Source organism: Rhinolophus sinicus, chromosome 12 (genome assembly GCF_057876585.1).
Source record: "Rhinolophus sinicus isolate RSI-liver-muscle chromosome 12, RSI-T2T, whole genome shotgun sequence".
NCBI classification, from domain to species: Eukaryota; Metazoa; Chordata; class Mammalia; order Chiroptera; family Rhinolophidae; genus Rhinolophus; species Rhinolophus sinicus.
The window spans coordinates 57,072,725-57,097,101 of record NC_142512.1 but is presented as its reverse complement, the minus strand read 5'-3'; the positions used below and the strand labels follow the sequence as shown (position 1 = coordinate 57,097,101).

Genomic DNA, 24,377 nt, shown 5'->3' with positions numbered 1-24,377 from the left:
GCATGTGTGGAGGGTGGCCCCCAGCTGCCACAGGGGGTCATTGCTGTTGGGTGTAATAGTAAAGGCTAAGCCAGTAGTCCCCGGGCCCCAGAGCCCTACGTTCCAAGGCAGCCAGGCTGCCAGGGTTGGAGTCTCCCAGTGAGCAGAGGGGAGGGAGCCTCTAGGGAAGGGTATAGCTCCTCAAGCCCCAGTCGCTAGAAGTGTCACTGGAAGTTGGCACCATAGGCTGGGCTTGCTCTGTTCCCCATTGTGGGGGGAGCACCAGCCTCTGCATCCTTCACGTCTCCGGGCTTAGTGGGGGCATATGTCGCCCCCACTCACCCAGGCAGAGGCAGTTGGAGCGGGAGGGTCGTAGGGAGCTAGATTAGGGTTCTCCAGAGAAACAACCAGTAGGACACAGAGATAGATATTAAGTTATATATAAGAAAGATTTAGCCACAACTATGGAGGCTGGCAAGTCCAGTCTGCAGGGTGGGGCGTCAGGCTGGAGACCCAGGTAGCTGACATTCCAACTCAAAGGACAACAGGCAGAGCCACCAGGCAGGTGGTGTCTAAAGGCAGGGAATTTCTCACACCAGGGAGGGTCGGTCTTTTCGTTCTATTTGGGCCTTCAACTGGTTGAATGTGGCCCATTCACATTACAGAAGGCAAGCTGTTAACATCTACCAATTTAAATGTTACTCTCATGCCAAAACACCCTCACTGAAACAGCCAGAATAATATTTGACCAAATATCTGGTCACTGTGTCCCAGTCAATTTGACACAAAATTAACCATTGCAAGATCAGAGGAGTGACGGTGAGAGCACTTGATGGAGCCAGAGTGCTTGCGTTTGACGCATCAAAAAGCAGTTACAGAGCATGAAGATAGTAAAAGGCGGCCCCTTACCTCAGAGGTTGACACCACTTACACTCACCCCTGCTCAGGTGGGTTAGGGGAGCTAGTCTGGGCTGCTAGGATGTGCCAGGAGCGCTCAGAACAAGAGGTGGTGTCCCCCAAAGGGCAGCAGGGTGCCCTTTGGGGCAGGAGAGCTCTTGAGCGGGGGTTTTCAAGGAACAGCATTGGCAGTGTCTCATCTCCAGTTCTCCCCTCCCCCTGGGCCCACTCAGAACCAAGACCCCGTGCACGTAGGTGGGCAGATGAGACACTTTGGGGACAAGGAACAGCCCTCCAAACGGAAAGGGAGAAAGGAGACACAGAAGAAAATGCACAACAAAAAAACCCAGGAGCAGGGCTGCGTTCCCGTGCCTGCCAGGGGGGCCTCGACAGGCCTGGTCACTCCCCACGTACCCACTACTGCGGCCAGTGCTGGGCCTGGAGTCCATGCAGGGCCCGCCTAAGGAGTGAGCCCCCGGCAGAGACCCCCACCCTGGGCAGGTAGAAGCCGGCCTCTTGGACACATGGACTTTGAAAGTGTCAGCACACAAGGGTCAGGAAAGCGGCCGAACCGGTCACAAGGCCCCACCTTGAAGGCCGGTGGGGGCGTGGCCGCCGGGGAGCGCGCGCCCGAGCCAGTCCCGCGAGACCCCGCCCGGGCAGGGGGCGGTGCGCGTTGCCGGGGCGACGGCGCCCGGACACGCAGGCGCAGTCTGAGCGCGCTCCGCCTCCGTCGCCGCCGCCGCCGCCGCCGTCGCGCCTTCCCCTTTAAGCCCCGGCGGGTCGCGTCGCCGCTTCATGAATGGAGCCCACGTGACCAAACATCATGTGACGTCTGTGGAGCGGCGGCGGCGGCGGCGGCGGCGGCGGATACCGAGCCTGGTCCGGCCCAGCCTTCCCAGCGCGCACGGCCCGGCCCGCGCAGGCGGCGAGCCCCCACCCCGGGCCCGGAGCCCCCGCGCGGCCCAGCCCCGCGCGGCCTCGGAGCGCCCGCCGCCCCTCGCCCCGGCCTCGGCCCGCCCGGGCCCGCAGTGTGGTGGGTGAGTGCGGCGCGGGCCGGGCGCTCCTGGGTTCGGGTCTGCCCCGCGCGCCCCTGGCGGCCCGTGCCTCGATTTCCCCATCGGGCAGGGCACTGCTGGCCCCCGCGCCCGGGTTCTGGGAGTGGGCCGCGGGGCGGCGAAGGGCGGGCGGGGCGTGCGCGGGGCTCGCTCAGTGGAGGGAGGGGCGGCCGGGGCGGCGGGAGGAAAGGGTGGGGTCGAACTGGGCGCCCAGGGCTCCGCGGAGGAGCCCGGCCGCCCGGGCCCGAGCTGCTGATTCATCAGGTGTGTGTGGCCGCCTCCCCAGGTGCAGGGGTCCTTGGCGGGCCCGGGGAGGGCTGGCGTGGGGGCGCTGGGAAGACCCTGCTCGCGTCGCTTTCGCTCCGTCACACGCGGGCCAGAGCCCTGAGGGAGACTTGCTGAGTCATCAGCATGAGGTCACTCGACGCTCATCCCGGTGCCCGGGGGGATCTGAGCTAGGGGCCTGGGGCCTGAAAGGCGGGGAAACGAGGGGTGGAAGGGAACCGTTGGGACGTGAAGAAGGAGCCGGGCCCAGGGGCTGGGGCGGCTTTTTAAGTTTGGATTGAGGTGCGAGTTGAAGGCAGGGTGGTGAGGAGGAACTGGAGGGGCCACGGCGCGGTAGAAGGTGAAGCCCCTGGCCTGTCCATCCCATCCCAGGCACGCTCTTCTCCAGCGGCTGGTTCCCGACCCAAAGCTTGGACAGTTCTCCTAACCGGGAAATAGTTCTCTGAGTGAGAGGAGGGGAGGAGCTTAGGGGGGCCGTGCTAGGGGGCGGGAAGCAGGCTTTCCCTGTGACTGGTCTGGTCCGCCTGTCTGGGTGCCCCTGGACAGGGAAGAGAGGGGTACACAGGCCAGAGAGGGAGGCAGTGGGGCCTCCTGGAAGGAGGGGCAACGGGGGGGGGAAAGGGTGGGGTTGAGCCAGGAGCCAGGGCTCCCCCAGTGAGCCCGGCATAGCACAGCCTGTACTGGAGTCCCAGGGTGACAGTGGACAGGGAAGGGGGCAAGCAGGCGCAGCTCTACCAGGAGACTGCACATGAGAGGGAGCTGCAGGACGTGGGCCCTAGGGATCAAGGTGTCTGGTGAGCAGGCCCTGCCCCTCTTTGCAGCCCAGCCATGGAGTCTGTCTGGGTTGAGGCTCTGGGTGGTGGTAGCATGGTGGGTGCCTAGCCTGCAGAGCACAGCAGGTGGGCTGGGGTGGAAGAGTGCAAGTCCCAGTCACCCCAAGCTGTCTCACTTGAGGTTGGGGCCCAGTGTTGTGCAGGTTAGCGGAGAACGTGGCCCTGATGGGTTTTGGGCCAGGTGATGGCGACTGTTGGGAAGTGACCACTTGAGGGTCATGTGGCCTGGGCCACCTCTCCTGAGTGTGTGGGTGATTGCTGGCTCGAGGGGTAGGGCAGTGTTTGTCTAGACCAGAGCTGACCCTTCTTGCCTCGGGTTCATGGCCAGGCTTGGCTGGCCTTGTGGTTTGTTCTCAGACACACAGGCAGCCCTGGGCTTAGAGATGCCAGATGTTTTAACGCTTCAGCTGATCTTTTGGCTGGAATTTTATGCCCTAGGTAAGTGCAGATTTCTGGAGGGGTGTTGCATTAAGTCTTCTCAGTACATTAGGCTTCGGTGGAAATTAAGTTTTAGACTTTTTTCAGAGTGACTTTTAGTGGCTGGGGGCTTCTGGAGGAGGTTGTCTGATGGGCAGGGTGGGAGTGAGGCCCGGCTAGGACGGGGTGCCAGAGTGCCCAAGGCCATGTCTGCCTGGAAGGTTTGGCCACGGGGGTTTGCAGGCCAGGACAAAGAGCAGAGGCTGGCTGTCTTGCCTCCTGCCTTGTGTCCATGCCCTGGAGTTTGGGCCCACGGGAGGAGGCTGGGGCTGCCCAGACCTCTTGCCCCTTCCTGACTGGCTCCCGGCCTGAGTGGGTGGTCCAGGGTACCTTGGTGGATTCGGGCCGTTTGGGCCTTCTCCACAAGGTGGACTCAGCCTGTGGGGGAGCTGAGGAAGGAGGATGACCGAGCCCCAGCTCTGGTCCAGCCTTCGGGGTGGGGAGGAGAGTTGTGGGGGGGCAGTTTCTTGATTTGGTCTCTAGGATCCCCTCCGCCTGGCTTCTAGGGGTGCCCTGAGCCATCATTCCCATGCCACCCCATCTCCAAAGCTGTCTCTGTCGCATCAGTGTGTGTCTGCTGGGCAAGGCCAGGCCAGGAGGCTGGAAGCACTGGCTTTCCTGAGACCTGCCCCCCCTTCCCCCTGCTCACACACACCTTTGATTAGGAGGCAATTGGCTGCACTGTGCTGAGTTCAGGCCTTCTGCAGAGGGTGAAATCTGTTGAGGAAGCACTTTTCTGTGTGATCTCTTCAGGAAGTCACCGCTGTGCTCAGCAGTCAGGGGTGGAGGGAGCATGGGGGTGGGAAAAGCTGGTGCTGGGGCTTTTCCTTTGGGCCGACAGTGCTAGGACGCAGAACAGGGCCCCTACACCCCAGCTTGTGCGCTGCCAAGAGGGCCTGGCCCAGGCTGGGCGTGGGGCCCTGAGGACCTCCTCACCTCCAGCTGTGGTCTGCACAGCCTCCTCTCTGGAAGAACTGGGCTCCCAGGCCTGCCTCAGCCCCTGGGCGGCCTGGCGGTGGGGAGACGCCTGTGGCCTCCTTCCTGCAGCCTCGCTTCCTGATGCAAGGCTGGGTAGGTGCAGTCCACCCTGGAGCCCACTCGCGCCTCTACCTTCCCAGCCCACACTTTAGCTCCAGTGAGGGTAAGAAGGAGACCTGGCCCAGAGTTACCTGAAGTGGTCCTCCAGGAGGGAGAACGCAGTCTGTCTTAGCGCTGCATCCAACCTGGAAAGGGGGGGGGGGGGGGCACGGTGTGGCGGCAGCTATTGTAGCCAGGATCCCAGGACTAGGAGTACAAAAATGTTTTTGGTGGGGTTTCAGGAAGCAGAAAGAGGGAACGGTGACCAAGTGGGAGGGAGGGGGCCCTGTGGTGCTGACCCTGGGCAGGGGGCTAGAGGGCCGTCCTTGGCCCAGAAGGAGTTGAGCAGGCCCCAGGGTGGCGGATTGTGGGCGATCTTGTGAAATACCCTAGATAGGGAGGGCAGGGGCGTGAGCTGCTGCAACCCAAAGCCACAGGATGGTTACTCCATCGGCTGCAGCGGAGGCTCACCGAGGAGGGTGGGGGTACTCGTGCCAGAGCTAGTTGGAGGACCTATGGGCCACTCTTCAAAGTGAGAAGTCTCCGGGCGCATCGGGACTGCCCCACATCCCGCCTCTCCCTGAGTCCTCAGTGGGGACGGACCCCTAAGCCTTCATAGGAGCAGGGCTTTGTCCTGGGCCGTGTTAGGGGAGGTGGCTTTAGGAGACGGGAGACACACGCGCAGGGTCGCTGGCCCTGGCCCTCACCTGCTGTTGGCCGGCTGGCCTTTCTGGCCCCGGCAGCTTTCTGCTCTGGCTGCTGGTCCCCTGGGGCTGTGTTGGCTGGCGGCCTGGGGAGTGCCAGGCCAGTGAGGGAGCGGGAGCAATGTGCTGAGTCAGCATGACTCGCCAGGAACAGCCGCTCTGGGGCTCGGGTGCGCACCGGCGTTATTTTTAAAGCTCTAGGCTTCCTTCTAGGCTGGCCCCTCCAGCATTCTTTTAATCAGCCCCTTCTCTTGCCTCTGCCTAACAGCCCTTCAGTTCCCCTTCCCCCCTCAGACCCTCCTGGCCCCCCCATCTGGTTCCCTAGGGCGGGGTAGACCGGGAGCAGCCCATCTCAGGAGAGGCAAGGGCGAAGGGCCATCCTGAGGCCAGGTATCAGGAATGGGCAGGTGAGGGGCGTGACTCGGTGCACAGGGAAAGAGGGGTGTTCTCCAGGGTTCTGACCTCTGCTCCCTGTCTCGCAGAGTGCCTGCTTGCTGAGCCCCCGGGTTATGACGACCCCCAATAAAGGAAACAAGGCCTTGAAGGTGAGCAGACAGGACGGGCCATGTCTCGGGGCTGCGGTGGTACAGGGATGGGTGTCACATCAGCCCGTGACCTCGTGCGCTGTGCCGCCCCCAGGTGAAGCGGGAGCCGGGCGAGAATGGCACCAGCCTGACCGATGAGGAGCTGGTGACCATGTCGGTGCGGGAGCTGAACCAGCACCTGCGGGGCCTGTCCAAGGAGGAGATCATCCAGCTGAAGCAGCGTCGGCGCACGCTCAAGAACCGTGGCTACGCCGCCAGCTGCCGCGTGAAACGCGTGACGCAGAAGGAGGAGCTGGAGAAGCAGAAGGCGGAGCTGCAGCAGGAGGTGGAGAAGCTGGCGTCGGAAAACGCCAGCATGAAGCTGGAGCTGGACGCGCTGCGCTCCAAGTACGAGGCCCTGCAGAACTTCGCCAGGACCGTGGCCCGCAGCCCCGTGGCGCCAGCTCGGGGCCCCCTTGCTGCTGGCCTGGGGCCCCTCGTCCCCGGCAAGGTGGCTGCCACCAGCGTCATCACAATAGTAAAGTCCAAGACGGACGCCCGGTCGTAGGGACGTGCGCTTGCCCAGGCGGGTCTTCGAGGGGCCACTAGGCGCATGGCGAATTTGGCAGCCCTGTCCCCCTCTTTCTCCTCTCCTCCCCTCTTCCTCTCCTACCTCCTCCCTTCCCTGCAAAGCACAACCTGCACCCCAGGGGCACCGGGCTGAGCCCCTTGATCTCGTCGTTGTCATCATGTGTTTTGTATGTTGGGATTGGTCAGTTCGGTGGTGACATGGGGCCGCCCCAGCCCTTAATACCAAGGCCATGTGGGCTTGGAGTCCAGAGTGGTCCTGTGCGAATGGGCAGAAAGATCGAGCAAACACTAGGGGCTCAAGGGTCCCTGAGCAGGGAGCGTGCTAGGCTGAGTGGCCCATAGGCCCTGGCGGCCACCTGCATTGGCAGGGGCCTGGGTAGTTCACAGCTCGACCAGAGGTATAGATGGGCTCTGCTCTGAGGAGGGTGTCCTTGAGGACCCTGGACAGGCAGGCCACCAGCCTAGGTGCTTGGGGGATGGGGCGTCGTGCGGCTATGGGCCCGGGGCCTCGGCACTCTCGCCTGACGCATTGCACTGAACAAGACCAAACCACTGGTTGTGAGCGTACGTGAAGGGTGTGTCCAGTGTCCTGCGATGGGTCCCGTGTCACTGTTTACATGACCTATTTGTGTGGTTACATAGCCCTTTATTTAAAAGAGAGAAGTTCCTTTTACGAAGTTATTAAATTATATGTTTAAAAGCTAAAGAAAAAAAAAGAGCTGCAGAGTATTTATAAAACTGTCTTTTTAAAAAAAAAACAAAAAACAAGCAAGAACATTTGACCATATAAATGGAAAAGGAAAGAAAGTATAATAGAAACTGCTAGTTTAAAAAAAGAAAAAAAAAATCCCTTTCTTGTAAACTTACAGACAAGTCTTTGTGGCTGTTGGAGTTTAGTTTTTATATACACAGAGTTATCAGATGTTATTTATAAAACTTAGTTTAAAAAAAAGACAAAAAAAAAAAGCCAAGCCGCGAGCGACCAGAAGGCGCGTCCTGACGTCCTCTTTGCTCTCTCTTGCAATTGTACCGAAAGTGACTTACTCCTTCGCCCTTCCTGCTTCCGTCTCCTGTCTCCTGCCGGTGCAGTGGTGTTGTCTGTGCCTGGTGAGGTGTTGTGCAGCGTCACGTGCTGGTGCTTCTGGTGACCTTTGACCTGTGGGTGTCACTTCTCGTGTCTGTTTTCCTGTGTTTGTTTTGGATTTGGTTGTGTTTTGCTTCTGCTGGCTTGCCAGGCTCAGGCTGGGGTGCCAGGCGGTACGTGCTGCAGCAGAGCTGGGGAGGTTGGTGCCCACCAGCCTGGCCTCTTCTGCCTCAGCGTCTGCCCCAGACCTCCAGGAGGTCAGATTCCGGGCTCTGCCACTCCTACCCCCACTCCCCTCTGACCCTTGGCTTCGCATGTGTGTCTCAGGCTTGGGCTGATCCACTGGCAGGGTAGGTGAAACTGGGGGCCATCCCGGGCGGCTCCCCATGCTGCTTCCATGCCCACCGCCTCTAGCCCTGGGTGGGGGATTTGCAGGGACCAAGGAGTCACTGTGGGTGCCCACGGGGCCACGGCCAAGCTGCCCCCGCCGTCTTCCTTCTGGTATCCAGTCACCATGCTTGGGCTCTGGCCACTGACCCCAGCTTTGTTCTTCTAGGCTTCACATGGGCCTCAGCAGGGGAACCCCAGGGGCCCACATAGGGGTTGCGAGACCTGCTGCCCAGTTGTCCCAGGACTGTTTTCCATGCTGCGGGTGGTGCTTCCCAGACAAAACCAGGTGGTTTCGGGGCCCACCTGGGGCGGTCCTTTCTGCCTGCCTGAGGGCCTGGGGGTCTCCACCAGTGCCAGACAAGGGCTAGTGTCCAGGGCCGGTCCTGCCCCTCCTCGCCCCTGAATGTGCTGGCAGCTCTCGGCTTTGGGCCTTCTTCCACCTCCCTTTGGGTCTGTGTCTTCCAGGGATCCACTGCCCAGCTTATGGAGGTGCTTCTCTTGGACTGAGTCCACACTCATCCCCATCCTGGCCACTCGGCAGAGGCAGCCAATCTCCCAGACTCGGGTGGGAAGCTCCTCATAGGCACGTGACAGGCTGTCTGTGGCGTCCCCCCCAGGAGGCTAGTGCCCCGTCTCCAGCCACATGGGCCTCATTTGGCCTCTCCTTGGGGTTGCGGGTTGGCTTCTCTGGGGGCCCTGACCCCCTGAAAAGCACAGAAGTGCATCAGTGCTGCCTGGCAGGGTTTAACCTCGTGGGCAGCAGGATTTTCATCCCAGAGTTTGACCCAGTGTGCCCATGGGATGGGAGTAGGACGTGCTGTCAATTTCTGCCATCTCGATGGGCTGCTGTGGACCCTAAATGCTCAGAGACGTTCCTAGTTGTACCGGAGTCAGCCTGCAATGGAGCTGTTGACTGTTGACTCCAGATCACACAGTGGCTTCCTCCCCCTCCAGTCTGTCTGCTTCGCAGGCTCCAGACGAGAGTTGTCAGTGGTTGTAGCAGCAGTGAGTTGGAATTGCATCATAACAGTTCCTAAAGAGAGGTCATGTTCTGCCCTGGTGGTGGGAGGAACAGACCCTCCATGTCCATTTACGGTCCCCACGTTTGTCCTGGCTGGGAGGTCGTTGTCCATTTCGGCACACCCCTGCCAGGCTGTAGACCTGGAGAGTGGAGGGAAGAGGTGGGTGAGGAAGGTGAGAGGAGGGTTTGAGGGCAGGCATGTGCTAACACATATTGCAAGGCCTTGATTTGGTTTACAGAAGCTTCTGGAGTTAGTGAGACCATGGTTTCTTTCAGGGTTTTTGGATTTGGAACAACTGCTCCTTGGGTCTGGGGGAGCATCCAGTTCCCATCAAGCCAGGCCTGCAGGGCCACTCCACCTCTTTCCCTCCCTTTGGTTTCTTGACAGCAGACTGTGTCCACATGTGACTGGTTGGTGTCTTTCTGATTCTTGTTAATTCGGTTTTCCTACTGTGAGGGTGTTGTGTCCCCTCTCTCCCCTCCACTTTTCTGACACAGCAAATCGAGGGCTTCGGCCAAAGCCAGGTCTCCCAAACTTGTCCGCTAAGTAAACCACAATGTGCACCTTTGCTCCCACCGTGCCCTCGCCCAACTCCTCCCTGCCCCAACATGGACATTTAGATTTCTGAGAACTCTGTGGGAATAGGTCCGCTCCTTCCCAGAGCATGGCCCCAGGGAGAACTCCCCACAGCCCCTGGCTGCTGCTCCGGTGGCACTGCCCTTTGTACAGGTGAGAAGATGCGGCTGCTGCATGGCAGTTGGCAAGTGTGCTGGTTTCTGACGGGCTTTCCTCCTGTTGGTCCATGCTTCCGGTCTGTGTGCACAACTCTGACTGTCAGCAACAGCCCTCAGTGGTCAGGGCCCGGCCCACAGCTCTGATCTATAGCCTGCTTTGGGATGGGTGGTCAGGCCCCATCCGGTCCCCGCTGCCTCCATCTCTGGAGTGGACGCTTGGCCAAAGCTCCCGTCCACAGCTGGAAAGCCTGAGCCACAGGCTGCAGTGCTGTTTCCGCTCTGGGATCTTGTAAGTTACTTTTTTAGGCTGTGGTTTGGTGAAAGGAACCAACACATTAACGATTTTTTTCCCCAGAAGCCACTGAATAATTCTTTTTGGCGCGTTTTTGCCTTCCTGTTGGCTTCTGGTTTTGGAGCAGATGGGGACAGAGAGTGGAGGACACACAGAGGCAGGGGTGTGCCCTCGAGACTGATGGCCTGCCCTGCTTCTGGCCTGTCCTGGGCGTGTGCTGTACCTGTTGGGCCAGTCGCATACATTTCCACCCCAGCCTTGGTATGTGGGTGTCCCCAGTGAACTATGAGGAGCGACCCTTCCAGCAACCTCGTGTCCCAGCACCTCCCTTCTTCCCATCCCCTCAATCTGCTAGTCCCGGAAGCCTTTAACCAAACGGGAGTGGGTACAGAAAGCCTTCTCCTGGCATCTTAGGGCAACAGGACAAGGGCTGCCAGTGTGTCCAGCTCTGCTGCTCTCCCGGCGCTGAGCGGGTGGGTCCAGGCAGAGTTGATCAGACCCTGCATGTGCTGCCTAGGGCTGAAGTCAGGGGGAAGTGGGGGTATCCTGGGATCTGCCCGGCGGCGGGGATCGTCGAAGATCCAGGTGGGGAGGGGCCTCGTTAGGGCCGCCCGCTTAGGCGCCCACCCTGCCCTGTGCAGTATTTATTGCTAAATTATTGTCCAGGAGGGGCGGCACTGGGCCGGGCCCCCGGTATTTATTGCTGTACATAGTGTATGTTTGTGATATATAAGGTTTTCTTTATTTTGTATATGATCAATAAACACCTTTTAAAGAGACTTGGCAGGTGCTTAAATTGGGGCGGTGCGGGCGGGGCCGGAAGGGCGGGGCAGGGCCCAGCGCGCATGTGTCGGCGCGCGGCCTGCCGGGAGGCGGAAGCGGAAGCGTGGATCTCCTCGGGAGCGATGGCAGCCGGGGGTCTGAGCCGCTCGGAGCGCAAGGCGGCCGAGCGGGTCCGGAGGCTGCGGGAGGAGCAGCAGCGGGAGCGCCTCCGCCAGGTATGTCACCTCTTGCCCCGCCCCGCCGTCCCCGCCTCGCGTCGCCCTCATCACCTGCCCCGCGCCCGCAGGTTTCGCGCATCCTGAGGAAGGCGGCGGCCGAGCGCAGCGCAGAGGAGGGCCGGCTCCTGGCCGAGAGCGAGGACCTGGTGACCGAGTTGCAGGGCCGGAGCAGGCGGCGCGAGGGCCTGAAGCGGCGGCAGGAGGAGGCGAGTCCCGCGCGCGCCCGGGTCTGCCGGGCCTCTCGCCGGGTAGGGGGCGGGGCTTACGCCCGGTCTGGGTGTCTCGGCAGGTGTGTGACGACCCGGAGGAGCTGCGGAGGAAAGTCCGGGAGCTGGCCGGAGCCGTGCGGAACGCCAAGTACCTGGTCGTCTACACTGGCGCGGGGATCAGCACGGTAGGGAGGCGAGGCGTGAACGGCCGTGCCCCCGGGTCGACTCCTAGGTCCGGATGAATCCCGGACCACCGGGCGGGGGGCTGGCGGGGACGCGCCCGGGGCGCCCCCTTCTGGGCGTGTGACCCAAGGACTGAGGACTGTACTCTGAGCTGAGGAAAACTGATTCGCAAAAAAAAAACTCACTTTAAAAGCAACTCTGACTGAGGTTGTTTCCTTTCTTAGAAAAGCTGAAAATGACTCAATTTGAAACGTCACTAAGTAGATAAACATTTTTACAGGATTGAAGTCTGTTATACCCAGTTAGAGACAAGAAAGGAAAAGGAATAAAAATGGGACGTAATAGCTTAGTTCCTGCAGGCACCTCTGCGTTTAAGCTAAGGAGGTTAATTTACTGTCCCAAAGTTATGTGGGCAGAGGTAAGCCCCAAACTGTGTCCTGATTCGTTGTTTTTTTGAATGTTGAAGGAAGGTAAAGTAGAAAGCAAGGCAGTAAGAATTAAAGTACACCAGGCAAAGAAGGGAAATGTGTTGGGTTTTGAAAAGTTCCATCGAGGTGTTCTCCTGGGCCATGGAATGTGTATGACCTGCTTTGACAACGTGGGTGGCACATTATTTGTCTGTCTGATGGGGTGGATTGAGTGTGACCCGCGTGCAGGCCCAGCAGAGGTGAACACAGGATTTCCATCCTGGAGAAGCCCACAGATGATATGTTAAGGTATATAAGCATATAGCTGTCACATGAAGCTGGCTGTGTTAGGTCAACAATAGAAATCCAGACACACCCCTGTGGTCTCAGCTGGGAAATCATCCCAGCTGGGTTTTTGTAGGAGGTGACACTGAGTCTGGGCCTCAAAGTGTGGGTAAAATTTTACGGGTGCAGGTGAGATAAGACAGGGATGGCTGCGGGGGCAGTACCTGGAGTGTGTCGGGTGGGCTGACGGTTGTGACTTACGGACCCTCTGGAGCCCTGGCAATCTGGTCTCCTCCCCCCATATTCACGGGTGAACTCCCATCGTGTGATTATTTAAAAGCAATAATAATACCTCTTAAAGAGCTTCAGGTGCCTACTTAAAGGTGTGTGCTGCTCATTAATTTGGTGTGAGTGTTGCTGTTTGAGCTTGTGATGTGAGTCGGAACCACGGGTCAGAGTGGGCACTTTTCGGAGCGTAAGCAGCAGGGAGGAGACAGGGCTCCACAGAAGGAGCACAGAACACCTGGATCCTGGCACACTCTCTTTGTCTTGGGTGGCTTTGTTCCACTGGATTGGGAACTTGGGCAATTCAGTGGTGTTTATCTCTCACCTGGAGAGGTTCGCCTGTCTTTATGAAGGTAGGGCAGGAAGCACAGCATCAAGATGGAAGAATTTGGACAGAGGAGGGATCCCACCTAGGGGATCACCGCTGCATCTTTCTTGTGTACTGGCTAGGCCCAGGGGAAACACAGGTGAGGCTGACCAGTCCCACCCTCAGTGTGGAAGACAGGTGTGGCTGCAGAGCCAGGCTGTACTGAGGAAGGCTCCCAGAGGAAGCGTGGCTGGAAGAATGAGCTGGACCAGGTGAGAGCGGGAGTCCAGGCAGAGGGAAGGAGCCACATGGGCTACTCTCCATCTGGGTTCAGGCAGCTTAGACTAGAAAATGCTGAGTCTGTGGAATGAATAGAGGCCGGTCTGCGGGTCAGCCTGCAACACGCTGGGAGAAACGTATGCTTTCTGTTCTTGGGAATTCTGCCAGTGCCTTCTGTGATGCCTTTTCACCAGGCTTATCGTCTTTCTGAACATGCAGGCAGCCTCTATCCCAGATTACCGGGGTCCTAATGGAGTGTGGACGCTGCTTCAGAAAGGGAGACATGTTAGGTAAGCAGTGTACACAGCCTTGCTACCAAGGTGAGCAGGGCAGCAGGGGCCTGACCGGGAAGCCCCCTTCACCTGTGCTCCCTTTCACCTGGCAGTGCTGCCGATCTGAGTGAGGCCGAGCCGACCCTCACCCACATGAGCATCGCCCGCTTACATGAGCAGAAGCTGGTAAGAGCCCTGTGTGGCCAGCTGGTGTGCTTGCTGTGTCCACAGCGTGGGACCTGGAGCACCATTTAGGTGCTATAGTGGCAGCTGCATCTTACTCCTGTTGGCCAGTGGACCCGCGTAATGAGTGCCCACCAAGCAGTTTAGAGCCCTGGTGTGAGCCTCCCTCTGATCCTCTGTGCTTTCTCGTCAAGGGGGCAGCTTCCCCTCTGAGTCATCACAGCTAGAACTCATAGGGAATCTCTGGAGACCCTCTGCTGAGCACCTCCAACCAAGTGGGGAAGGGTCGATCCTCCTGGGCCTTCAGGGACCTGAAACTGACCCAAGAGGGCATCAGCCTGGGCCCAAGCCCCTTCCAGCCGAGGCTCACCCTCCTGGCCACTCCCAGTGTGTGAGCCTTTGTTGGGGGCGGGCCGTGCTGAGCCCTGCTCGGACCAGCCTGCTGCCCTGGTCTTGCCTTCGAGGCTTCATGTGAGGTTGGACGTGCCTCTGGTTTGGGGGTGCTGGGCTAGACTCAGGACAAGCCAGTGGCGCTGCTGGGTGGGTGTTGCTTCCCACGGCCCTCCTGCCAACTCCCACCCGCCTCCCCCAGGTGCAGCACGTGGTGTCTCAGAATTGCGATGGGCTCCACCTGCGGAGCGGGCTGCCGCGCTCAGCCATCTCGGAGCTCCACGGAAACATGTACATTGAAGTGAGCGCTCCCTCCGGGACTTGGGGGTGCGGCGGGCCAGTGCCTCCTGCTCACAGTGCCCTCCCCCTCAGGTCTGCACGGCCTGCACCCCCAACAGGGAGTACGTGCGAGTATTCGACGTGACGGAGCGCACCGCCCTGCACCGACACCAGACAGGCCGGGTCTGCCACAAGTGTGGGGCCCAGCTCCGGGACACCATCGTGCACTTTGGGGAGCGGGGGACCCTGGGGCAGCCCCTGAACTGGGAGGCAGCCACCCAGGCTGCTAGCAAAGCGGATACGATCCTGTGTTTAGGCTCCAGCTTAAAGGTACACAGCCGGCACTGTGGCTGGGCTGGGAGTAGCCCGCCGGCAGCTTCCTATAGCCTCGTTCCCTGGTTGTGTGGTCTGTGTCCGTCTGTTCCTGCAGGTTCTGAAGAAATACCCACGCCTCTGGTGCATGACCAAGCCCCCCAGCCGGCGGCCCAAGCTCTACATTGTGAACTTGCAGGTAACTCAGCGCTCAGAGCTGCCTCCTGAGACCTGAGCTCTAGGAGGCCCTGTGACATTCTGTCCTGAACTCACGCACCTTGGGGGGCTGGCCAAGCAGAGCCCAGGTCGCAGGGCATTGGGAAGGAGTGAGGTGCTGTCCTCATTCACCTTCCCTGTCCCCAGTGGACCCCAAAGGATGACTGGGCTGCCCTGAAGCTCCACGGGAGGTGTGATGACGTCATGCAACTCCTCATGGATGAGCTGGGCCTGGAGATACCCCCCTATAGCAGGTGAGGGGGCGTGGGCCCATCGCCCTGCTGCCCGTGTGGATGGGCCGTGTCTGTCTGCTCTCGGGAGCTAAGCACAGAGAAAGCTCCGAGGTGTTGAAAACTGTAAGGCATGACTGCAGTGTGCTGGCCTCTGCAGGGACTGGCCAAGGCGCACTGACAGGACTCCCTGTGGGGAGAGGGAGACCGCTAGTGTGTGCCTGGAGGTTCGTCCTCCTTTGCTTCAGATGGCCTGGAGGGGAAGGTCCCTTAAGGGACATGCGCTTGGCAGTGCTGGGCAAACAGACTTCAGTGCACTTGGTTTGGGGAGCTGACAAACTCGGGGGGAGCTTAAACTGCCTTAATACAGAATTTGTGATAATTTAGACATGGTGTATGTATTGAGTAAAAAGTTTACACTTTCTCTCTCTGTGAATTTTCAGGGTCTTATAGGGGAAATCAATAACTTCTTTTAATCAAAGGGTTCGAGAATTAAGGATCCCTTCACCTTCTGGGCCTGGCAATTCTTGTATGTTATGTTTGTGGTGTTCTGTAATGTGGGCCTATCGTGTACTGTACTTTTTTTTTACATTAACTTAGCTCATTTTCCTTATCAGTGCTTATCTGTATCTTAAGTTGATAACATGTGCTTCTACATCTCAGTCCGACACATGATCTCTCACCCGGTAGCCTGTAGTCAGCTGGCCTTGCCTTTCATCAAGTGTCACGGTCTGGGATGGGGGAGAGGGTCTGGTCCACCTGCCCCTGGCCATACAAGTGAGGTGGGGCCCAGACTTGCTAGTGACTCATTCCTGCTGAGGCTCCTGCCACCCCACTGTGTATGCCCGGCCGTTCACTCTCCGACGAGGACACAGGTCTGCCGAGGCCGAGCTAGTCTGGGAGTGTACCCCTCTTAACAGCTGTTCTGTAGCCCAGGAACAGTGGGGCTACCACTGAGCAAAGCCCGCCACGGCCAAGATACGGGGAGGGAGCAGGGTCACCTCCTCAGTCAGCCTTCCCATCCTGGGGCGCGTTGTGACTGAGAGGCTCCAGGCACGCCCGACCCAGCTTTCCCTTTTTGGTAGGTGGCAGGACCCCATCTTCTCCCTGGCAACTCCCCTGCGTGCGGGTGAAGAAGGCAGCCACAGTCGGAAGTCACTGTGCAGAAGCCAAGAGGACCCTCCACCCAGGGACCGGGATGCACCCCTCAGCTCAGCCCCCATCCTAGGTGGCTGGTTCGGCAGGGGCTGCAGCAAACGCACGAAAAGGAAGAAAGTGACATAACCTGGAGCTTGACAGAACAACACTCGGCACTTTGCAGATGGCTGGGACTCGGACTCAGGGGCTGCTGGCACCGAGAAGGCCAGGGCTGCCCCACAGGGTCTAGTGGGAATTCTCGGGGGTGATGTTTGTCTTTGCGGGAAGCCCCTTTGCACTACTGTGGTTGCCCTGGTGTGGGCCTGAGTGTTGAGGACACCTGGCCCACCGGCCTCTTCCTAGAGGTGGCAGCCACACCTCCCTGTGAGAACAGAACTCGGGTTATTTCACAGCTGGCACCTGGCCGGCCAGGAGGAAGCACGCGCTGCCTTACCTCGTTCACCAGGCTAGTCTCAGGGGCCTCCACCCTCTTTCTACTTCTTGCTAAAAACGTCAACTTTGTAGGAACCCTTTTCTGTATTGGTTTGCGGCAATCCGTACCGGCGTGACAGCCTTGGCTCTCGGCAGAAATTTTTATTGATATTAAATATCTCTGCACTGTCTTTCCCGTGTCACCGAGTGACTCCTTCTGACGCGGTGTGTGGGAGCGGGTCCGCGGCTCGGCTGGCGGGCCAGGACCTGCCCCTCAGGTGCCCGCGGAGGGGCGACGTGTGCACGCCATTGGTCGCGCGTGCGCAGGGGAGGCGGGACTCGGTTCTGCCAAGGTCGGTCGCCCACGTTATTGGCCGCGCGCTATGGGTGGGCGGGGCGCCGCTCGCCATTGGTTGGGTGCGGCTGGTGAGGCCCGCGTGATGGCGCGTGCGCAGGGAAGGCGGAGGCCAGCAGCTCGGAGTCGCGGAGCTGGCCGAGCCGCGCCGCTGCTGGGGCGACATGATCCGAAACGGGCACGGGGCGTTGGGCGGCGCGGAGCGGCCAGGCCCGGGAGGCAGACGTGACGTGCGGGTGTGGTGCGACGGCTGGTGAGCGCGGTGGGCGTTGGCGGGTGGGGGGGCCGCTGCGCTGCAGCCGGAGACGCCTGTGAGCCGGCCTTCCCCGGGCCCGGGATAGGCGGTCAATAGCGGGGAGTCAGGGGGGCAGCAGGCGGCGGGCTCGGCCTGCCTGGGTCCGGAGGTCTCCTGGGACTAGGGATCACCCCCACCGCGGGCAGCCCGTCGTGCGGGTCCCACGCCGGAGGCCGGGCCTGCTGGCCCAGCACTGGGGACTTTTGAGAAACGCCTTTCCCTAAGGCGCTCTTTCCCTGACGTTTGCCAGTAAGCCGAGCCAGGCACACCCGCCCAGCCCAGCTCCTGTGAGGAGGTGGCAACAGTTGTGTGCATCTCCTCTGATGAGCTGATTTAATCGTTTCAGTGCCATCAGGACCGCGCTCCCTCCGAAGGAGCCGGGCGCCCAACTGTCTTCCTGGTGTCAGGTTCCTCAGCTTGCCCAGCACAAGACCACAGAGGTGCTCTTAGGTGTCCAGGCAGTGTCCGCGCACCGGAATTGCCTCTATCCAGGAGCCTCAGCGAAGCCCACAGCTCCTGGGTGTCCCCCCCTCCCCGCCCCGGGAGGGTTACATGCCCATCCGTCCTCTTTTCTGGCAAGCCAGACAGCGGGGGTTGTTTGAAGATGGGTGGGGCTGCCAACTGATAACTTGTCACTTTCCATGCTTTCTCAGACCTTTACTTGAGGGAAGCAGAGAAAGAAACGCCACTACCTGGACAGCCCAGGGCTTCAGAGGAGAGCACACGAGGCTGTGCCTGAATTACCTTGGGGAGAGGGAGCCTGGCTTCGTGTCAGTGGACTCTGACCTTGGCCCTAGTCAGGCTGCAGCCATAAGGCCACCGTGACTGGGACACACCCTGGACCCAGTGCCACCTGCCTTCTGTGCATCCCCTGGCCCAGCCCGTCCAGTGGGCACAGGGGTCGGCCTGGCTGCTGGATTTAGACTTCCCTCTTCCCTTATCCCAGGGCCAGGGCCCTGTGACCCCCCAGGCTTATCTGCTGGGGCCTGCTGTGCTGAGATAGGGGTAGCAGGTGGTGGTGAGTAGAACGGCTCTGTACACCCAGTGGCCTGGGTCTCCTGGAGAAGCAGGGACAGCTTTGCCCACTCAGAAGGTAATGTGAGGCTGGAAGGGGCAGAGCGAGGATTGCCCATCTTGGGTCCTGCAGAGAAGTGTGTGGGTTCTCCCCAGAGCACATAGAGCATGTGGGGAGCCACGCCTTACAATGGGTTCTCCCCAGGGCACATAGAGCACGTGGGAACCCACGCTGCACACTGGGTTAAGTTCACCCTTAACCAGGCCTGATTTGAGGATAGAGTCTCTAGAACCAGGGGGTAGGGAGTGGCTGTTGGCCCCTGACAGCACGTGTCACTGAGTTTCTGGAGGCCGCAGCAGATGAGCAGGATTTCCAAAGCTAGTGATTGCTGTTGCGCATTGGCTGGACTTTGCTTCGTGTTGGCCCCAGGGACTGTCCACCTGTCTTCAGGGCAGTAAAGCATTTAGCCCACCCCTGAATTAATGCCGAATTGACACAGTTTCTTCTACAGCTTAAAGGGACTCCCCGTGGTGCTTTGCATGAGGGGTGGGAGCAGGGCGGCTACGGGCGAGCACCATCCCCTGTGCTCTCCAGCCCTTGGATCCGCAGGCCTTGTCACTGGGCACAGCCAGATGCCCGCCACGCTTGCTGAATCTGGCCCTGGGCCCAGGGAACAGTGGTAGGACAAGCTAAGTGCCCGCCTCCCCTCTGAAAGCCCAGGCCCAGCCGGACCTGAGGAGCAGTTCCCAGGGGCTGCTTCTCAGAGGGCTTAAGCCGCAGACGAGCCAGGCTGTGCCCTCTAGCTGCCCAGGGACTGACCCCCGCCCTCTCCACAGCTATGACATGGTGCATTATGGCCACTCGAACCAGCTGCGCCAGGCACGGGCCATGGGCGACTACCTCATCGTGGGCGTGCACACTGACGGTAAGCTGGGGCTGCCACGCCCACCCTCCACCACCACCTCCCTCACCCCCGTGCCCACCTGGGGGCTGCCCTGCTGACTGAGACCCTGCAGGACCTAATTGTCAGAGGGAACCCTCAATCTGGAACTTTGGTTGTTGATGGGACTGTGTGGTTATCCAGCAAACCTGTACTGAGTGGCTGGGCTGCACCATGGACAGGGCAGTGGCCACTCGAGTGTGGGAGAGTGTTGCTAAGATGGGGCTGCAGCCCTGCCCTCCGTGGGTCATCGTTTCCTCCTCGCCCTCATCTCTGGCCCTAGAGGAGATCTCCAAGCATAAGGGACCCCCAGTATTCACGCAGGAGGAGAGGTACAAGATGGTGCAGGCCATCAAGTGGGTGGACGAAGTGGTGCCAGCAGCTCCCTATGTCACCACGCTGGAAACACTGGACAAGTACAGCTGCGACTTCTGTGTCCACGGCAGTGAGTGGGCCGGGCTGGGGCTCCAGTGGTCTGGGTACTCAGGGCGGGCTTAGGATCAGACCGAAGTGCTGGGCCTCTACACTTTGGGGATCACCGAGCCCTTTGGGGACCTGAGAACATTCTGGGTTCTTCCCCAGAAACGAGCCCACGTCACTGGGGCAGACCTGGGATGTGGGCCCTGAAGGTCTTGGTGACTTTGGGTTAACAATCCTTGTTTCTACATGCGTGTCACCCCTTAGATGACATCACACTGACCGTGGACGGCCGGGACACCTATGAGGAAGTGAAGCAGGCTGGGAGGTACAGGTGAGCCCCGCTACGGCCCCTCTACGGCCCCCTTCTGAGCACCGGGACTCAATACTGCCCTCGAGCTTTTTCTGTTCCTCGTGACCATGGCTGGCACTGGGGGGCACTGTGCTGCGTGGCATCGGAGACGTGTGCTGTCTGTGTGGTGGCCGTGGGCTGTGGACAGCTGGCTAGCAATGGAAAAGTGAAGATGCGACCGGAAGCTGGGTTTTACTTTATTAACTTGAACTTAAACAGCCAGCGTGGCCAGCGGCTCCTGCATGGGACAGTGCAGCCTGGAAGTCCCTTGGCAGAGAACATACAGTGGGGCAGGACCTGGGTGTCAGACAGTGGGCAAAAGGGGGACCAGCACCGCCACCACCCCAACACTGCACGCTTGGGGTGTAGCAATGCTTTCCCTTTGTCCGTCATTTCCGTTAGTTGATAAAAGGTCGGTGGCCGTCCCTACCCTCCTGGTCCCGGTTTCCGTTGGAGCCGAGAGCAGTGAGGAGAAGCAGGCCTGTGCACAGCACAGCCGGGGCCTGGTTGCCCTTACAAGGGGTCAGCTGAGAGCTCTGGTCACACCAGTCACCACCTCTGTCCCCAGAGAGTGCAGGCGCACCCAGGGTGTGTCCACCACGGACCTCGTCGGCCGCATGCTGCTGGTGACCAAAGCCCATCACCGTGGCCAAGTGAGTGATGGGACAGGGGCAGGGTCTCTGAGGTCCCAGCCTGAGGAAACTGTTGGGAGGGAAGGTGAGAGCACCCACCCTGCCTGCCTTTGCCCCTTCTGTGCAGGAGATGTCCTCCGAGTACCGGGAATACGCAGACAGCTTTGGAAAGGTGAGTGTTGCCCGAGCCGCACCTGCCACCCTGCTTCCTGCCTTCGGGGCTGACCGGGTACAGACAGCCAGGTTTGGCCGGCAGACCAATCCCGGCGGCCACTGCCCGGAAGCAGAGCAAGGACTTTGCACCTGGTGACAGGTGGTCTCTAACCAGGTGGCCTAGCCCTCTCTGCCTTTTAGCTCCCTCACCTGACACCTGCCAGGGAGACACTTTTCTCAGAAGTCTCCTCCCAGGTGACCACACAGTGGCCTCAGGGTGTGGGGTTCCCTTGAGGGAGGGCTGTGTCCACTGGCCTCCCTCCTGGCAGGCCAGAGGCTGGACCAGGGTGCTGGTGGCTGCAGTGCCTGCTATGGCCACGGGGTGGAGCCACAGCCCCACCCAGCCTGGCGGTGGTGTGGACCCGGCAGGCACTGCCACCCAGCCCTTGGTGTCCCTGCCAAAGTCACCTGCCCTGACACAGCACGAGCGAGTGAGGGAGTGAGCTGGCAGGCCGCAGCCTGGGGTGAAAAGTCCTGGACTGTGACCCCACACCTGCTCCCTCTGTCCCACACTGTGCCTGCCCAAGCAGACAGACAGGCCTGTGCAGGCAGCCCCAGGCTGAGAAGAGGGGCTCGAGTGGGCGCTGGTGAGGGACGTGCTGACCTGACCTCTTGGCTTATAGTGCCCAGGGGGACGGAACCCCTGGACGGGGGTGTCCCAGTTTCTGCAGACATCCCAGAAGATCATCCAGTTTGCTTCTGGGAAGGAGCCCCAGCCAGGCGACACCATCATTTATGTGGCCGGCGCCTTTGACCTGTTCCGTATCCTCCAGAACTGGGAGTGTCGTCCCAGACCTTTCCTCTCCACGTCCATACCTGCCCCAGAAGGCTGCGGGCCGGTGGGGCCCCTGGACAGCAGTGGGTGCAGGGGCATGGCCGTTGGAAAGGGGGCTGCGGCAGGCGGGTGGAGGGTGGCTGCTCCTGTCCGATTACTTGCTCCTGAACCCAAGCACAGACATCGGGCACGTGGACTTCCTGGAAAAGGTGCATGGCCTGGCAGAGAGGCCCTATGTCATCGCTGGCTTACACTTTGACCAGGTCTCAGCCCCCTCCCTGGGCAGCTGGTCATGGGGCCTCGGGGGCTCCTCGGGTTGAGGGTGGGCACAGGTGGCCCTGGGGATGAGCCCCAGATGCTGACAGGCAGAGGAGATGAGCTGCGGCCTCTTCCTGGGGCAGGCTGGTACCGTCTGGGGCTTCCCCACCCTGGCGGGGGCCCCACGAGGAACTGCTGGGAGGGTGCCTGCTGACCCGTCCCCGCTCTGGCCTTAGGAGGTCAACCACTACAAGGGAAAGAACTACCCCATCATGAACCTGCATGAGCGAACCCTGAGCGTGCTGGCCTGCCGGGTAAGTGCTGGGTGGGTGGGCGGGTGGGGCAGGGGCAGGAGACAGCCCGCCCACCGTGCTACCTCGCAGAGTCTCTTTTCCGCACTGGCAGCCTTGGCTGGCGTTTAGGGTCATGTCCCACCACTGTGCAGCCTGGTCGGGTCCTGGCTAACCCGCTGTGTTCCCTGTCCCCACAGTACGTGTCAGAAGTGGTGATTGGGGCCCCATACTCGGTCACAGCAGAGCTCCTGGATCACTTCAAGGTGAGACTCCCGATGGCTGGCCCCAGGGAGGGCTGGGCTGAGGCAGAGGCCAGGCAGTGGACAGTGGCTGTGGCTGCCTCCTTGGTGGGGCCCTCTAAGGGTAAGAGCCATGTGGGGTGCGGGGAGGGCTCCTTGACCCCTACTCCCTCTGCAGGTGGACCTGGTGTGTCACGGGAAGACGGAAATTGTGCCTGACAAGGACGGCTCGGACCCCTACCAGGTGGGTATGCTGGGCCCGAGCCTCTGGCACCTGTCTAGGAAATGGTCTCAGGAGGCAGGCTGCTGACGAGCGGGAGTAACTGCCCCACTGCCCCGGGGTGGGGACCCAATGGGCCAGGGCAGCCAGGCAGTCTCCTTGGGGTCTGGAGGAGCGCCGTCATCTCCCCTTCCTCCCCGGCCTCCAGGAGCCCAAGAGAAGGGGCATCTTCTGTCAGATCGACAGTGGGAGCGACCTCACCACAGACCTCATCGTGCAGCGTATCATCAAAAACAGGTGAGGTGTCCTGGGTGGTGGGGCACATGGAGCTGAGGCCCCGGGTAGGGCGCACAGCTCACCCCACACCCGGCCCCCAGGCTGGAGTACGAGGCTCGGAACCAGAAGAAGGAGGCGAAGGAGCTGGCCTTCCTGGAGGCCATGAGGCAGCAGGAGTCGCGGCCCGAGAGGGAGAGCGACGGCGACTTCTGACGGAGGGGGCCTGTCAGCAGGAGCCCTGGAGCGTGGCCCTCCCTGCTCTGCTTCCCACGTGTGCATCCAGAGTTCGGCTCACATGGTTTTGAATGGAGCTGCAGTGTCCCCCCTCTAACCGGCCTGGCCTTGGAAGGACTGGCGTGGAGTACACCGCCTCCCACCCCTGCCTACGAGGCATCTGGCTTGCAGCGCCCTTACCCCCTTCCCGCTAAGTTGCGCAGGAGTCCAGCACTGGAGCAGCCCAGAGGGCAGGGTGAGCAGAGGCACCTCCGAGCGGAGGGCACCGCCCTGCATGCCAAGGAAGGCCCCGCTTCCGTCGTGGTCCCACTGCTTCTCCCCCAGTCTGCCCCATGGGAGGTTCCTGCTGACCAGGATACCCCCTGCCAGCTGGCACTGGGTGGCACTTCCTGCCCATCCAGCTTGGGGGGAGCCCATTTCAGGGAAACTGATTCGAAGGCCCCACATTTCCTCAGGATTCAGACCAGGCCACCTGCTGCACAGGCAGCCTCTGCCACACAGTGTGTCCCTGGTGCCCCAGGGCCTGGCTCCAGGACCCTGCCCCCCTGTGCCCAGGCCAGCCTCCTGCTCTCCCCACAGACTCTTCTCGATTCTGTACATAACAGTGCTGTACAACCAAATACACCTGGTGGGAGGCTCTGTGTCAGGCTGTCATCCCTGCTCAGGACTGGGGAACCCACTTCCTTGGCCCCTGCTCCCCACCACTCACCCAACAGCGAGGGCATCGGCAGACAGCCAGGCAGTGAGGAAGCACCCTGATCTAAACCCCCGACCCCCTCAGGCCTCGGTCTGTCACCAGGAGGATGAGAGGCTCAGTCCCCACAGCTCTGCCCAGAGCTGGGCTGGGCTCCCCAGCGGGGCCCACTGAATCTCTGGGGCTCCCGCACAGAAGTCAGCCTGCGTGGAACAGCCCCACAGCTGTATGGTGTTGACCCAGTCCCTTTGTGGGGTGGGGCAGGCAATGGCTGGGTTGGTCTTCTGTTCAGAAGTGAGGATTGCGATGGTGTTTGTCAGCCCCTCCTCCTTCCCTCCAGAATGGTCTCTGCCCTTCAGCTCCTGGGTCGGGGGCATCCTGTAGCCTGGTCCCATGGGAGCCCAGGGCCAGCGTTCTCTCTAGTATGAAGTGGGCCTGTTCTTTCCGTTTCACTGTTCTGGAGGTTGAACTGAGAACCCTTGCGGGAAACTGAAGCAAGGAGCCCAGGAAGGTTGACACACATCCCCGACTGGGTGGCCACCACCCACTTTCCTGTCCTCCCTCCAAAGTTGGGGGCACTACACTGTGAGGCTCAGGGCTCTCCCTGCAACCTGCCCCATCTGGGCTCCCAAACCTCAGGAGGCCTGTGCTGCAGGACCTGCCCACACTCAGACCCCTAAGCTGAGGGACCAGCCAGTCCCCCCTAGACTCATGGGGGAGGACGGGGAGCAGCCAGCAGGCTCCTCATGATACTAGTCAGCCGTAGGCCTGCTGTGTGGTACCCTGAGGCAGGTGCTGCCCCCAAGCAGCAGCCA

General features: G+C 60.5%; 3 protein-coding genes across 12 annotated transcripts; all 3 read left to right on the top strand.

Annotated features, from left to right (window-relative positions):
* The first annotated feature begins 1,642 nt into the window (after positions 1-1,642).
* Positions 1,643-10,726, top strand: MAFG (MAF bZIP transcription factor G). 7 transcript variants are annotated; one of them, XM_074320767.2, is made up of 3 exons: positions 1,643-1,912; positions 5,793-5,855; positions 5,950-10,726. In XM_074320767.2, the coding sequence occupies exons 2-3, from the start codon at positions 5,820-5,822 to the stop codon at positions 6,400-6,402; spliced, it is 489 nt and encodes a 162-aa protein (XP_074176868.1). In that variant the 5' UTR covers positions 1,643-1,912; positions 5,793-5,819; the 3' UTR covers positions 6,403-10,726. The 7 variants fall into 7 exon arrangements, with proteins under 7 accessions (XP_074176868.1, XP_074176867.1, XP_019591290.1 ...); XM_074320766.2 differs by having other exon boundaries at positions 1,644-1,916; XM_019735731.3 differs by lacking the exon at positions 1,643-1,912 and adding an exon at positions 2,108-2,198.
* SIRT7 (sirtuin 7) lies at positions 10,664-16,545 on the top strand. 3 transcript variants are annotated; one of them, XR_002137700.3, is made up of 11 exons: positions 10,664-10,945; positions 11,017-11,154; positions 11,238-11,342; positions 13,123-13,193; positions 13,289-13,361; positions 13,951-14,049; positions 14,121-14,357; positions 14,458-14,538; positions 14,703-14,809; positions 15,229-15,314; positions 15,871-16,545. XR_002137700.3 is itself a non-coding variant. In XM_019735646.3 (10 exons), the coding sequence occupies exons 1-10, from the start codon at positions 10,664-10,666 to the stop codon at positions 16,067-16,069; spliced, it is 1,392 nt and encodes a 463-aa protein (XP_019591205.3). In that variant the 3' UTR covers positions 16,070-16,545. The 3 variants fall into 3 exon arrangements, 2 of the variants coding, with proteins under 2 accessions (XP_019591205.3, XP_088645027.1); XM_019735646.3 differs by lacking the exon at positions 15,229-15,314; XM_088788901.1 differs by having other exon boundaries at positions 15,229-16,545.
* Positions 16,546-16,790: 245 nt separating this feature from the next.
* On the top strand, positions 16,791-23,509 carry PCYT2 (phosphate cytidylyltransferase 2, ethanolamine). Of its 2 annotated transcripts, XM_019735648.3 has the most exons (13): positions 16,793-16,962; positions 18,856-18,944; positions 19,243-19,404; positions 19,644-19,710; positions 20,297-20,381; positions 20,488-20,532; positions 21,197-21,335; positions 21,529-21,611; positions 21,843-21,920; positions 22,097-22,162; positions 22,317-22,382; positions 22,567-22,655; positions 22,736-23,509. In XM_019735648.3, exons 1-13 carry the CDS (start codon positions 16,874-16,876, stop codon positions 22,845-22,847), a joined length of 1,170 nt encoding a protein of 389 aa, XP_019591207.1. In that variant the 5' UTR covers positions 16,793-16,873; the 3' UTR covers positions 22,848-23,509. The 2 variants fall into 2 exon arrangements, with proteins under 2 accessions (XP_074177010.1, XP_019591207.1); XM_074320909.2 differs by lacking the exon at positions 19,243-19,404 and having other exon boundaries at positions 16,791-16,962.
* The last annotated feature ends 868 nt before the right edge of the window (positions 23,510-24,377 follow it).

Excerpts from the sequence above, each read along its gene's own strand:
- MAFG (XM_019735729.3), top strand. Across the intron at positions 5,856-5,949 it reads AAGGAAACAAGGCCTTGAAG|GTGAAGCGGGAGCCGGGCGA; the intron begins GTGAGCAGACAG and ends TGCCGCCCCCAG.
- SIRT7 (XM_019735646.3), top strand. The coding sequence starts at position 10,664 with ATGTTTGTGATATATAAGGTTTTCTTTATTTTGTATATGATCAATAAA. Across the intron at positions 10,946-11,016 it reads AGCGGGAGCGCCTCCGCCAG|GTTTCGCGCATCCTGAGGAA; the intron begins GTATGTCACCTC and ends CCGCGCCCGCAG. Across the intron at positions 14,050-14,120 it reads ACGGAAACATGTACATTGAA|GTCTGCACGGCCTGCACCCC; the intron begins GTGAGCGCTCCC and ends CCTCCCCCTCAG.
- PCYT2 (XM_019735648.3), top strand. The coding sequence starts at position 16,874 with ATGATCCGAAACGGGCACGGGGCGTTGGGCGGCGCGGAGCGGCCAGGC. Across the intron at positions 18,945-19,242 it reads CGTGGGCGTGCACACTGACG|AGGAGATCTCCAAGCATAAG; the intron begins GTAAGCTGGGGC and ends CTCTGGCCCTAG. Across the intron at positions 21,612-21,842 it reads CTGGCTTACACTTTGACCAG|GAGGTCAACCACTACAAGGG; the intron begins GTCTCAGCCCCC and ends CTCTGGCCTTAG.